The following is a 15,826-nucleotide window of genomic DNA, read 5'->3' on the forward strand; positions in this document are numbered from 1 at the left end:
TAAGTTACAGGTACACATTTCAGACTGTCAAAAGACTACGGCAGACAAAAGACTATAGTAAATTTTTATAGAGAAAATTGGTAGATTATTTAGATATTTACCACAGATGTAAAGCTAATGCCCGTTTCCAATCCATATATTCACATGTATTAACTGTTGAGTCTGGTGTAGGCCATACTAGCCGACCAGCCATCAGCGAGTAGATCTTCTGACGCATGGGGTCCAGGTACTCACATGCCTACAACACAGTTTAGGTTAAAATTCACATGGTACTCATAACTTCTAAATAGAGGTTAAAGATGCTCCACCGCCAACAGAGCATAAATGATATTCATCATTTGTACAATAATTGGTGTTTAATCGTGTATATAATAATCTAATTAACACAAAAAATAATATAAAATAATTTATTTTGCCTTTGGTGCATGCGCAATCATTACTTCATTCCATATAGGATATAGTGGCATGGAATTTTTTCGGGATGCAATTAATTATTTTTCATATTTTTTACTTGAAGTAAAATTAGAAGCTCAAACTTTTCAATGGTGGTAATGGTGTAAAGTGTAACTTTTGTAACTGAAGAAAAATACTAAATCGCCTGCTCCTGTTTTTAATAGTGAAAAAATACCATTTGTCTGCGGTGGAGCATCTTTAATGTAAGCATTGGAAAAATAATGATACTATTATCTTGACAAACAAAACCCACTTGCAGGCACATAGCCATCAACATTGCTGTGAAGTTCCATTGAAATTATCCCACAAGTTTAGGAGGAGTTATTTGGACCATATTGTTTTCTTTTTACAAAATCCTGTATACAGTGGCCTGGTTACCATGTCAAACAAAATTTTGACAAAAACAACCTTGAATGCACATCTACCCAGCATTGCTGAAATTGAACCAGTAGATAAGTTGTCCTGACAGTTTTTCTATCCATACACAGACACTGAACTAACCTCGAGTTCTATCCACTCGTTGAGCATGCTCTCCACCAGTTGTCTAGGTGTATGACTGCCAGCGGCCTGGGCAAGACTCAGGGCTAGACGGTGGTCAGAAGAAGCCTGGGCCAGAGAACATGCCTCTGCTATCTGGTTACCACTGAGGTGGGCCAATACTGCTGGAAGGTGGTTCTTATTCTGGAGGACGAATTTAGTTGTTATAAAACATGTATCTTTTTTTTTAACACAATTTACTATTACTATTGAATGCAAAGATTTTAAGATCTATCTGCATGTTATCCAAAACATGATCGTTAATGCTTCCTGTTATAAAGCCCAAATATCTGATATGTCATACTTAAATGTTCACATTCACAATCTATTATTACTTCATTATTAAATATAATTAATATTATAATGTTTTGCTGTTTTTTTAAGCATTTTTTTACATTAATCACTCACTTTATATTTAGCATCACTAATCTCCTTTTTAATAACTTCCTTTGATGTGTGCATTAACCACTGGGACAGAGCTTCTCGTCGGTCATGGTGGTAATCATAACAGTCCTCTATATCATCTACAACATAAATATTTAATGTAATCGTAACAGTCTTCTATATTATCTACAACACAAATTTTTAATGTAATCGTAACAGTCCTCTATATCATCAACAACATAAATATGAAATGTAATCATAACAGACTTCTATATCATCTACAACATAAATATTTAATGTAATCATAACAGACTTCTATATCATCTACAACATAAATATAAAATGTAATCATAACAGACTTCTATATCATCTACAACATAAATATAAAATGTAATCATAACAGACTTCTATATCATCTACAACATAAATATAAAATGTAATCATAAGTCTTCAATATCATCTACAACACAAATATTTAATGTAATCGTAACAGTCTTCTATATCATCTACAACACAAATATTTAATGTAATCTTAACAGACTTCTATATCATCTACAACACAAATATTTAATGTAATCATAACAGACTTCTATATTATCTACAACATAAATATTTAATGTAATCATAACAGACTTCTATATCATCTACAACACAAATATTTAATGTAATCATAACAGACTTCTATATTATCTACAACATAAATATTTAATGTAATCATAACAGACTTCAATATCATCTACAACACAAATATTTAATGTAATCGTAACAGTCTTCTATATCATCTACAACACAAATATTTAATGTAATCATAACAAGACTTCTATATTATCTACAACATAAATATTTAATGTAATCATAACAGTCTTCTATATCATCTACAACACAAATATTTAATGTAATCATAACAGACTTCTATATCATCTACAACACAAATATTTAATGTAATCGTAACAGTCTTCTATATCATCTACAACATAAATATTTAATGTAATCGTAACAGACTTCTATATCATCTACAACACAAATATTTGATGTAATCGTAACAGTCCTCTATATCATATACAACACAAATATTTAATGTAATCATAACAGTCTTCCATATTATCTACAACACAAATACTTAATGTAATCATAACAGACTTCTATATCATCTACAACACAAATATTTAATGTAATCGTAACGAGACTTCTATATTATCTACAACACAAATATTAAATGTAATCGTAACAGTCCTCTAAATTATCTACAACACAAATGTCACTGTTATTCATGAGAATAGAAATCACTTCATCTACACCATATCAATATTGAAGTTTGATCTACATAACCAATTTTATAACCCACACCTGATCTGAAATCTTCAAGTTTAAACCGTAAAGTGACAGTAATTTACAAAAGAAAATCAATGTCTATATTCCAGGTGTTTCAATGTCATAACAAGGTCGACTTACCTAGATCTTGGAAGGCAGGTAACCGTCCCCATAACGACACACAGAGGTCAAACACAGTGGTCATGTGACTCAGCGAGTCGTAATCTGGATGGCCTTCTGTAAAAGTTCAAAGGTCAATCAGTATAACATGAGAGGTTTTTAAGGTAGGTCCATACTTTTGAAAATCGCGCCAATTCATATGACGCTATACCCGAAGTTGCGGAGGTTGTTTTGAATTCCAGAATGGTTTCCGTTACGCCACGACATCATACTTGGATATTTTTTCAATAGGTGAAAATTGTCTACATATAATATTGAATGTTTAAAATCATTAAATTAATCAAATAAAAGCAGTGAAGTTAAAATTATATGCTATCTCTGAGGTTTTTGCAGTCCCTGTCGTAAATGGGAATGGATTTTTAAACACCGGAAGTGCCTTTTGTCGCTATAAATCATAAGACGGGACCCGGCCGGACCGAAATTCCAGAATTCTAAAAAAATCGCATATGGATTTCCTTTAAACACACAATTTGGAGAAAATCATAAAAACAAACAGACATAAACCAGATATAATATCACAAAAACGTATGAACTAGTATGTTTTTTTGCGGCATGATTTTCAAAAAATAGTCAAATATAACCCATCTTAGCACTGGATGAAATGGGGGTAGGGTTGCGAGTTACAAACTTCAAGCTTACAAAATTGTGAAATTTTGATCGAGGACCCCTAGTTTTTATATGATATTTGAAAAACATATTACCTTGGGCATATCATATACAAATATTGTGAAATTGACATGGGTTTTCATTTCCTTTTTGGCCTATTCATTGATTTTTTACGGGCGAAAATATGGCAAAACATGGTAATTACGTATAGAAACGGTCCTGGGAAATAACAAAAATTAGTTAGCATTTGTAAAAATAAAGTAGTTTTGTATATTGTTCTATCGTAAGAAATATAGGACAAAAAATCATCAGGATCGAGACTACATTCACCCTAATATTATAGAAAACATAATATTATGAATTTTTCTATTTTCGGTCAGCAAATTTGCATGGATGGTATATTTCAAGCTCAAATATCTCAAAAAGTAGTTCGAGAACACCCATTTATATTTACAGATTTGAAATCTACATGAAAAATGCAAGAAAATAAGACCTGTTAGAAAAAAATGATATGGGTTTTTCAAAAAATATGGAGCTACCTTAAATATATTTATCATGCATCATTTTTATGGTTTAGTTTGTGGATCTTTCCACCCTGAAATGATCATACAATGGTCTTGGGGATATCTACAATATTATTTACAGAGGATTCCGCTTATTTGAATAAGTCATTTTCCAGAAGAAAATATGCAAATAACCGGAGTATTCGAATAGGCGGAGATGACATTTTGCACCTTTGTTTGACCTCACAAATATGTATGTGAACAGACAAATAGATATCGTTTTGTTTACTTGATAAATACGTAAATTATTTACACTGAAAACGAACAACAAGTAATTATTTTCGAAGTTGTAAATCGATTTTAATTGTTTAATAACAAAAAATATTCCAATATTAGATTCTTGTTTACGTTAGATTGACACGTGAATAGGATTTGAGAAACAGCTAAACGATCGATATCAAATGCAATAACTAAACAGGATTGAATTTGTGTCTACAATTCTGAACCTAAATAATAAACAAATTTACGTACATTTGCCTGGCATAATGAACTTACGATCGTGATTAAACTTCAAAGTGCCGATCAACTAATAGTGTTCTTTTTACACATGTGTATGAATTCGAAAATGGCGGCAGGTGATGAAGCCATGCGTTCACTGGACCTAAATGTGTTTTGAGAATTCTCCCTGTATTGTTGATCTATACGGCGAATAGCTTGATAACATTTCAGAAATTAATGCATATTCAAGAAGCAATGAAACAACGTAGCAAGTATCTTTTGTATCCTAGATACTGTACGAAACTTGCGGTAGTCATTGCACGCCGACTTTGCATGCTTTTATGTCTCGTTCAACGAGACGCTTGTTACGCACATGTCTGTCGTAGTCAACAAGACTCTGGTTGAACGAGACTACTCATGAATGGCGATTGTTGTAAGGAAGCATGGTTTCTCCAACCGATCACGAACTAAGGTACATTACGTTAATAAATAAACATATTTGAAAGTGCAAATGCTTTAATTAGATGTTTGAGTCAATGATTATACTAAAGTTATGATCAACCGCTGCTGACGTAAATCGTAACAGCGTCGAATACCTTTAGTGTTTCCCACAGCCCCGATTAGCATGGCGCCGCGCCGTGCCCTTTTTACCTGACGCCATGCCCCTATGACCTAACGCCGTGCCCTGTTTGTCCCCAGTACACTTCTACTAAATTACCAAATACCAGGTAGTGGCTTGATAATTAAGTAAACAAAAGAAGTGTGACCACTCCCTGACCCCCTGACCAACACCTCAGTGGCCCTAATTAGCAGCCTTGGGCTATTTCCACCTTGGCTTGTGGTGTCACTTTCAGGTCTGTGGGTCCGGTCTGTGTATTACGTAAGCTGAAGTCAAGCAGCCGATCGGCAGCCTAGAAAACAATCAGCTGGCCTTTCAATAAGTTTTATGATAACAGCTAGTGAGCATTACTTCAAAAACAAATACTGCTTACAACTGTAAATGATTTACTCACGTTTTTAATGTTTAATAGGCCTATCTATATCGGATGGATGTCACAAGATTTGCAATCGTAATGGCCGCCATTTTGGGTGTATTGTAATAGTAGATCCGGAGGTATTGAATTTCAGGATTTTGCTAATATTCACGTTTTTAAAAATGAAAAAGGTATTATTTTTTTAGAATTTCGGTGTGAATTTATTTTTAGATATCTTTATAATAATAAAATTATTAATAGCAAAGTAATTAAAATAAATCAAATTAAAAAGAAATCAACTTTTTTCTCTATCAGATTAAATTGAAATATTTTGCATACTACTCTTAACACTTATCTGTATTTTCTTAATTTAGTGCTTGTAAATTTAGAACATTATTCTAATTAATTGTCCATTATTATGAAGCATGTTATCTTATTCAAATCAATACAGTATTTTTAATATTTAAATAAAGATATATATTAAAATAAAGGTAATTGGATTGAAATAAAGAAATACATTTTGAATTTTCCCATTCTTTTAATAAATATAAATGAAATTTAGATCTTTTTGTGAATAATTATAGTCATGATCATATGATCTGCAGATTCCAATTTTCAAAATCATTTTTTTCACTCAGAATAATTAAATAGATGTCCTGATATTATTACTTAGCAACTCAGAGAGTTTAAAGCATTTAAATGATATTAAGTTGAACCAGAATTAAATAAACAACAAGACAGTTTTAAAGATTTCCCCATGTATTGGAAGTTGTCGATATAACCTTTGTGCCCCTCTGATGGTTATTTATCGCGGTCAAGGTGCCCTTTTCAAAACCCAGCACCATGCCCTTTTTTTTCCTGTGGGAAACACTACCTTTGCATTATTCATGCATAAAATAACAAGCCATACGATAACGTTAATCTCTCACCATGATGATTTCTAGTAAAAGCGAAGTATCTTGAAACATATACCGGCGAATTTCGCTAAAAATATATTGCAATATTGAAAAATATTCGATTTTATTTTTAGAATATCCCAAATATTTTATTCAAATAACCGGAGGTCATGTAAAAGTCTATGCAAATACACGGAGTTGAAAAACAAAGATAAAGAAGGAAAAAATCGGGACCGCATAATTTTATGCAAATAACCGAAATATTCAAATAACCGTTATTCGATTATGTGGAGTCCTCTGTATATATGACATATTAAAACATGTTTCTTTCCAAAGGTTTCTGAATTAATTTCTTAATATCAATCTGATAATTCTGTTGGAAACCAAAACTTTTCAGTCCAATCTTACAAAGCAACAGAAATAGAAATAAATTTAGATATAGATGTTCCCAACCTCCATGTGAAATTGTAATGGGATGAGACTGATATCGCTAACACTCCCATATCATGGCGGGATCATATAAAGTGTACGTGTATGACCTTTCCACTGGACCTTACCAGTGTCCTGTTTGGCTAGTTTGGCCCTAACACTCCCATATCATGGCAGGTCATATAAAGGGTATGTGTCTGACCTTTTCACTGGACCTTCCAGTGTCCTGTTGTCTAGTTTGGCCCAACACTCCCATGGACCTTACCAGTGTCCTGTTGTCTAGTTTGGCCCTAACACTCCAATATCATGGCGGGATCATATAAAGTGTACGTGTATGACCTTTCCACTGGACCTTACCAGTGTCCTGTTTGTCTAGTTTGGCCCTAACACTCCCATATCATGGCAGGTCATATAAAGGGTATGTGTCTGACCTTTTCCACTGGACCTTACCAGTGTCCTGTTGTCTAGTTTGGCCCTAACACTCCCATATCATGGCAGGTCATATAAAGGGTATGTGTCTGACCTTTCCACTGGACCTTACCAGTGTCCTGTTTGTCTAGTTTGGCCCTAACACTCCCATATCATGGCGGGATCATATAAAGGGTACGTGTCTGACCTTTTCACTGGACCTTCCAGTGTCCTGTTTGTCTAGTTTGGCCCTAACACTCCCATATCATGGCAGGGTCATATAAAGTGTACGTGTCTGACCTTTCCACTGGACCTTACCAGTGTCCTGTTGTCTAGTTTGGCCCTAACACTCCCATATCATGGCAGGTCATATAAAGTGTACGTGTCTGACCTTTTCACCGGACCTTCCAGTGTCCTGTTTGTCTAGTTTTGCTTAACACTCCCATATCATGGCGGAATCATATAAAGGGTACGTGTCTGACCTTTTCACCGGACCTTCCAGTGTCCTGTTTGGCTAGTTTGGCCCTAACACTCCCATATCATGGCAGGGTCATATAAAGTGTACGTGTCTGACCTTTCCACTGGACCTTACCAGTGTCCTGTTGTCTAGTTTGGCCCTAACACTCCCATATCATGGCAGGTCATATAAAGTGTATGTGTGTGACCTTTTCATCGGACCATGTCCTGTTTGGCTAGTTTGGTCCTAACACTCCCATATCATAGCGGGGTCATATAAAGGGTATGTGTCTGACCTTTCCACTGGACCTTCCAGTGTCCTGTTGTCTAGTTTGGCCCTAACACTCCCATATCATGGCAGGGTCATATAAAGTGTACGTGTGTGACCTTTGCACTGGACCTTACCAGTGTCCTGTTTGTCTAGTTTGGTCCTATCAGCATACTGATGGATGGCATCAACTCCTGGACTGGGGACAAACTGGGGACAGGAATCAGACTTCATCTTCTCTGAATGGTCCAACTGTATCATCAGTAGTTCTTCGTGGTTGTGCTGGAAGGAATCAGGTCAGAGTTAGGAGGAGAGGAAGGGACTGAGGTAAGAGTCTGGTATCATCTAGGTCCCAGGTCAATTAGTGTTCAATACTTACTACATCTCTGGAGATGGGATAAGATATGAATAGCTAATATAAGATTAACCCCTGGTTGGAAAATGAAGCAAGATGAAGTATCTCCCATATAGTTCTGCTGGCAGTTTAATAGATTGGAGCTATCAAAAGTTAGATTCATGTTTACAATACTCCATCCTTACCTCATCTGTTTTTGTAATTAATGTCATTAACTCAAGATTGAAAAACATTACACTTATATTGAAGGACTCCTTAATATTTATATTTTAACTAACCAGTACAGTTGTGTCCTCCTGTCTGAAGTAGCCAGCTACATCCACTTTCTCCAAGGTAACCTTCCATTCATATGTACTGTCCACAGCCGGTCTTGTTCTACCTCCTGACAACAGCGAGAACCTAACAGCATCTTTCTCTTCTACAATAAATACACAAGTTCATAATTTCTGAACTTCCATTAAGATCTGTATTTTCCATGAAATTTTGCATACATCTTACAATATTCAGTTAAGTCATTATGTATTTTTCATTGCCAATTTCTTAGATAATCGATTTGTAGCTGGAGATTTGATTATACCTGTGATCTCCTTCGTGATTGGTGTTCCACAATGGGCCAGGGTCCAGTTTGGTCCCCATCCTACACGGAATGACCTCCCCATGAACAACGCTGCATCCTTTATCATATTCTGCTTCCCATACATTTCTGACTTGGAGAACTCAGGAATTTCTCTCTGGACACGGGAGCCAACTATCTTCTGTGGGAGATCCTCAGGTTTCATTCCACTGGCTAGAATCATATGTTCCGCTACAGGTGGGTATTGGAAATTTTTCTTGGCTGGGCGGATAGGCTCAGGAGTGTGGATACGTGGTGGGAACATTCCTAGTACAGAAATTCAATATTTTATGCCATAAAAAAATGTTGATTGGTCTCATAGCAATAACCAAATATAACCAAATCATGAAATGTCTCCTTACCAGTATTTAATTGTCCTATAAAAACAGCAGACATCCTACTCTTAATAAAAAAAATTCGTGTCAACATAGGTGATTCTTTCATAAATGTGTACAGTATCTGAAAATTAACCTTTTTTATCGGTAAGCTTTTCATTAGTCAATCTGTATGCACTGAAATTAAAAGCAGTACTGGTGTATTGGTTTATCATATGGAGGCAGAAGCAACAGTTCTAGTTTTAAAACTTTACTTATATGGCTATTGTAAATCTGCAGCTATTCAGTATTTAATCCTTACCTTGTTGCTCTCTGAAGTCTGTGGTCTGTGGCATCTGCGACAGTTTGACCGGAGACATAAACTTGGATTTGTAGGCAGAACTAAACAGACTTGGTCCATGCTTGTCTGTTGTATCACTGCGTTTCTCTGAGGCCATGTCTCCATCTGTTTATAACCAAGTCAGTTACAGGACAAAGAATCTCAACAAGATATGCTGCATTTAGACATTATCATATTATCAGATTAGCAAAAGCGTGACATCCAAATAAATGTGTGCTATGTAAAAAAAAAATTTTCTGTCAGTAAAGTAAAGAACTTTCATACCATATGGATAATTGTGTTATACTGGACCTATCATCAGTACATTGCAGATTTTAACATCATGGATTAACATATGACCAGCAATATGCTAACCTCCTCCAGGAGTTTTTTCTTCGTCCCCAAAGAAGGACGCCTTCATCATCTGCATGCTGTGGGTGCTGACTCCCATACTGGCCGCTAGTCTGTGTGAACTCGGCCCTTCGTCCTGACCCTCGAACTCCTCCTCACCTACACAGACAAATTTCTGATTTTAGAGAATGAAAACTTTTTCACTGAAATTTAATTTCACAATTTTGAATCATATAGTTCTACTGTAGATGCACCTAGATCACTTTCACAGCTAGTAATTTTCAGGGTTTCTTATCGCTCATCAAATGTACATTTAATCGGTCATAAAAATATGACAGGTTAAAGTATATTTTCTGAACAACATTAGACTTTACTTCTATTACAGACATGGTACACTATATCCTAGAACGAACATACATAACCGGCCTACTATGCTTTCTGTCTGGGTATAAATTGGTCCCTATGTGCGCTAGTGGAGCACTGCCACAGAGAATCACTCTGGCAAATTTTTTTTATACTTTTTAAAGGTTTCCAATTACATGTAGTTCATGCTTATAAATGCATGTTTACATAATTCTTGTGCAAAATCAACGTGACAACCATTAGCAATATCTATCTTACTGCTCACAACACGTCAATGCAACAACCATTAGTAATATCTGTCTTACTGCTCACAATACGTCAATTTCACAATCTGTATAATTGCTGTACATTCTCGTTTTGAATTAATCATCATATTTCTATGTGTTGGAAATAATACCTGACGGTGAATTTAATCTTTTATAAGTTATGTTGTAGGTAAGTGATATAAAAATGACTCAATAACATGCATACAAAGGTGTTAATAGCCTTTTTCATTTGTTTTACTTTGCTCCAGTAACAGTTATAAGCACCAACTGTAGCGCTAGCTCGAAACACCACACCATTTTCTGTCTGTCTTTTGAGCTACAATATTGCAGCTAACTATATTCTGTAACAGCTTTGTAAATAAAGTTTTGTACCCATCTCGTTCACAAATTCCTCAGTGACATCTTTGTGGGAGAGGTCTGGCACATCGTCGTCCTCCCCCATGGGCACAGCACGGTCATCCATTGCTTGCTGGGATATATCTAATGAGAACTTTGGGGGCGGGGCTATCCCGTTGGTGGGCTGGGGTGGGATGTACGACTGTCCCTGACCCATGGGCAGCTGCTGTGACAGGCCTGGCTTCTGTTGACCCGTTTTCTGAAATGACCAGAGCAACAAGTAATGGGGATGAAAACTACAAAAGGACGATGAAAATGAATTGTAGTTGATCAAAAAGATGTTTTTTTGGTATCCAACTGGATGTTGTAAACTTTTCATATTCAGTAAAACACAAATTTAACAAATCCCCGGGGACGTTAGAACTAAGCAATACAAACAACAGTTTTAACAAATCTCCGGAGACCTAAGAACTAAGTAATACAAACAACATAAAAAACCTTCAAAGGGAATGAAATGTTAAAACCATGAAGTCTTCGTCATCCTTAAAACTGTTTTATTGTTGTTTTAGTAGTACACATACATTTGTATTGTGGGATGAAACAAGACCTGTCTATTTACCTTCTAAACACTTTGACCTTTGTACTAGTTATATAAAAAAGAAACATTCATTGAATGCTTTTTAATAATAAGATTTTCAATTAAGTGGGGAAAAATCCTTCACTTGATTTAATAGGAAAGTGTTTTAAACAATCAGACCTCAAGAACATGAATCAATTTGTAAGTCAATCCAACTCTATTATGTCACTTTTTCACAAGGTCGATATAGTTAGATAATTACATTTTCTGTTTTTGTGATCCTGGATCTTTTTAAGTCGTAAACCACAATGATAATTAGGCACATGTTCCTTGTGTTGGTATAGATTACTGTTGCCACAAACTTGTATGGAAATAAAATTCCTAATCTAAATATAAGGTTTAGAATAAAGCTTTCATCAATTTTCAAAGATATGATATTAGTCCTGTACTTTAACTTTTCACATTTTTATGTCCAAACACTACAATAATCTGCTGATGTCCATATGTGAGTATGGTACATGTATACATATGCCAGCGGTTTTGGTAGACAATGTATCTTGCCCCTTTCTATCTGGTTTATGAGTTCCTTCACTAAAGGCCATACATATCTGTACATTTTATATTTCTCTGTACCATTAAACCAGGGCTGAACAAATATGTATAAGGCATGTCTTTTCTTCTTTAATACAACCTTTATTTCCAATAAAACATAATCAACAGATTTAGCATTTTATATATAAACATGTATTTTATACATCTATAGATCTGTTATGTTAACACAAGAATCATTTGTCGCACATTACATTCAATACTATTTACAATGAAAATATATATATATATATTACATTTTGTCTTGTATACAGAAAATAAGTTTGATTTCGACAAGTATGATTGATAATAGATTTTAATTTGATTCACATTGTGATAACTGATTTCTATCCAATACTGTTAAATAACAGAGATAACACCAACATCCCCTTTGGTGTTTGTATCAACCTATTTATCAGTGATCCAATTAATTACTAACAACATCTGTAGATAACACCCATGTCTTGTTTCTTTTATCTGAACAAGTCATGTGTGACTACATCAATTGAAAGTAATCAATTAAACCCTATAGTTTAGGTTTTCATATAATAATTAATCTCATAATATTTACATTTTTCAATATATATATTACAACTAATCTAACAAGACATTGGTAGATTTTACATGCGTTCTCTTTTTAAACATTACATATTGTATTTCTCAGTATTACACAAGTTGATACTACTATAGAGAAAAAACTTATAATATTTTCATTTTTTAACATTATCTATTCCAATCCATGCAGAAGGAGATTGGTAGAGTGTACACATACTATTTAACCTCATGATCTTTTCAATATATATATTGCAAATAATCTAACGAGACATTTGTAGATTTTACACACTTTCTCTATTTTGTATATTGTATCTATCTCCATATGAAGTTATTGATATTAATATAGAGAAAAAATTCAAATGAAAATAAGTTTGATATTCGGATAAAATTCAGTAAAATGATACAAAATCACACAGATCAAAGTAATGATCACACATCTACTGGTCCACTATAGGGAATATTCCTTAATGGAGAAGTCATTACATCTCGGTGTATAAAGTAATATCACTCCGTTCAACACATAAAGTTATTGTAACGCTATGAATTCTTCTTCTAGAGCATGTCACTATGAACTCCAAGCAAGATGAAAATTGTCCATAATGGTCATTACCAGTTCAGAAAACATTTTATTGGGTCTTCAGTTTCTGATATGTTTATTTCATAATACTGCATCAATGTTTGTCAATATTGTTTACGACTGGTATAATATCAGTCCATGATCAATATAGAATTGTAAAGGAATTTAAGCACAAGTTACACACCAACATTAAATATTCAATGTTTTAACACATTCACTGTCTTAACATGCGCCACAACAGAAATCTTTAAAGTATTGAAGTAAGCAAACTTGTAACAGATCCATCTGCTTTTGTTATACTAATGCTACATCAAGACATTTTCAGTGTTCATACTTAAGATTGTTTCTGTTCTGACAACACTGCATTCATCCACAAGCCGTAAGTAGAAATGAAGTACTTCTGTGAAATTTGATAGCACAACTTTTACTTTCCTCGATTGAATTTCTTAAGGGCGGAGCAGGTTTGGGTTGGTTTTTTTCTGTATCAATGGACAGTTGAGATGACAAGACATTTGGAGTCAAGCCTCTCGTCCCGAGTGGGGTGTCCAGTCGCTGATACACGGATCAGTTACTACAGCTAGATGACACAGACTGGACTGTCCAGTTTACTGACCACTACTGACCTGCTGTTTCTGGGCCAAGTTAGACAAATCCTCTTCATCACTGTCGTCCATGCCATATTTAGTAAAGTGTTTCACCTGTGAAAGATAAGATCAATAATCCATTATAAAGTACATGTGTACAGTGTCCATATGTTTTTAAGGTTGCAACAAATGATTATTGCAATTATTTGTGGCAATAACATTCTTAAATTGTAACTTCCCAGCCTCTTCTACTTTTGTTAACTACCATTTATTGAAGCAAATTCAATGACAAGCCAATTTATTATACCACTAATCTCTAACTTAAATTAAACATTAACCCTATAATATGAATGTGCCAAAACTAATTAAGTACTTAAATTTACAATTTCAATGCCTGGCAGCCATTCCTGAATAGGTCTCATCATAGTGTCAACCACTCTACAATCCTGCTACCAAACCTGGTCAGAGTTCTGGTTTGATGTCAGTTATAAAATTTGGAATCTTCCAATCCTCAACTATACATTGTGAATAATGAATGTGTCATAGTAATGTAATCATGCTTACCTCAAACACCCAGGAACCTGTCTCTGGGCGGTAATCAATAAATCTACCTCCAATTCTGTGTGTGATCTCTTCTATCTTCTCCTGATAATTCATGGCAGCCAGGCGTTCTGGGCTCTGAATCAAAATGCAACAGGATGTAACTTCCAACATTAACATCAATATCATCAAAAGTTGCACACTCTTTAGTAACATGCTTTTCATGAGCTGGAAATTTCAAGGTTCCCAATAGTTCTTTGTTTCATTATAGAATGCATCAAAATAACTCTTGATTCACATGATCCTCATAAGCAGGTTAAGTTCATGGAATTTATCATAAGAAAGATAATCTAATTTCCAATTATAAGAAATATTTAACCCCAGCTTTAGATCGAGTGCCCTACTTTGATGGGAGTGCGGTCACTCTTGTCTATTGGCCACACACAGTCCAGTGTGATTTCAGCCTTCCTGTTCAGACCGTCGCCGACTGAAGGTTTGTTATCATCGTCAGGGTAGACAACCACTTCCTTCCTCCGGATGTGTACTGTAAATAAAAAATGAAATCCAACCTCAGTAATAATCAAAATCCTTTCACTACTTTTAATAGATTTAAGTTTCAAGTTCTTAAGTTTTTTATTTACCAAATACAAGCATCCAGAAGGTTTATTTTTCATGGACGACTGTATTATTCTGGTGACAAAATGTACATAATAGGACTTCAAGAATAAATGTGGTTCATCTAACAATGATGACAAAGTAGGCCACTCCTCCAATATATAGACCAGACATCGCAAAAGTTGGCAAAATGGCCGGACATTTGGACCGGCAAGGACTGTGAGTAAGCAGGACCAAACAAGATTTTACCGCACCAAAATTCAATGTGAATTTTTTAAGTAAACATATCTCTGTGGTATTACTTAGTATCCAGGCAGCTGCTTTCATGATTATTTTATGCAGTTTAAATTCTACATAGCTGTGGAGTAAAAAAACAAAACGATATTGTTTCATCAAATACTTGAGCAATCCGTGCATCTCGTCCGCCCTTTTCCTTATCCAATAAAAACCAAAAGCGACCCTGATACAATTTATCGCTGAACGACAGATCTATTCTTTTATCTCATATTCCTTTATCCAAAACTTTCAAATGTACTCAACCGTCGGACAAGTGCTCCATCAAAACCTACTGGTCCGAAAGACATTTTCACTTGCCCACAATATTTATCAGATAAATAAGTGTATGTGACTGTCTATGTATATGCTATTTATCAGCATACAGCTGTTTTAGATGTATCTAGTTGATTGTCAGAATTGTATTGATGCCGATTCAGGGTAACATGACTATTAAAGAGACAATTTTACAAGACGACCGACATAATAATTTTGAAGTGTTATAAAAAAGACATCTTTGAAAAGGTCGATATTTAAACTTACTTTCCAATTTAGTAGGTATTTTATTTTTAACTCCATTATCTCCTTGTAAGCTTTTTTTTAATGTGAACATCACAAAAACCTGCTGCAGATTTCGATGTGACATCTTGTTATGCGATACACCTCTAGCCTCTTC

General features: G+C 34.7%; 1 protein-coding gene across 9 annotated transcripts in view; it reads right to left on the reverse strand.

The window, feature by feature from the left end:
• Positions 1 to 15,826, reverse strand: part of LOC138327293 (nuclear pore complex protein Nup98-Nup96-like) — a 54,566-nt gene that overhangs the window by 10,557 nt on the left and 28,183 nt on the right. For all 9 annotated transcript variants that reach the window (XM_069273266.1, XM_069273271.1, XM_069273267.1 and 6 more), the window contains 13 exons: positions 14,667 to 14,806; positions 14,287 to 14,400; positions 13,762 to 13,836; positions 10,878 to 11,100; positions 9,901 to 10,035; positions 9,508 to 9,651; positions 8,836 to 9,138; positions 8,537 to 8,676; positions 8,041 to 8,185; positions 2,827 to 2,922; positions 1,399 to 1,514; positions 955 to 1,134; positions 102 to 238 (listed from right to left, as the gene is read on the reverse strand). In XM_069273266.1, the coding sequence (XP_069129367.1) occupies positions 102 to 238; positions 955 to 1,134; positions 1,399 to 1,514; positions 2,827 to 2,922; positions 8,041 to 8,185; positions 8,537 to 8,676; positions 8,836 to 9,138; positions 9,508 to 9,651; positions 9,901 to 10,035; positions 10,878 to 11,100; positions 13,762 to 13,836; positions 14,287 to 14,400; positions 14,667 to 14,806 (1,948 nt within the window). The remainder of the gene's footprint in view (positions 1 to 101; positions 239 to 954; positions 1,135 to 1,398; positions 1,515 to 2,826; positions 2,923 to 8,040; positions 8,186 to 8,536; positions 8,677 to 8,835; positions 9,139 to 9,507; positions 9,652 to 9,900; positions 10,036 to 10,877; positions 11,101 to 13,761; positions 13,837 to 14,286; positions 14,401 to 14,666; positions 14,807 to 15,826) is intronic.

Source organism: Argopecten irradians, chromosome 7 (assembly GCF_041381155.1).
Source record: "Argopecten irradians isolate NY chromosome 7, Ai_NY, whole genome shotgun sequence".
Lineage (NCBI taxonomy): Eukaryota > Metazoa > Mollusca > Bivalvia > Pectinida > Pectinidae > Argopecten > Argopecten irradians.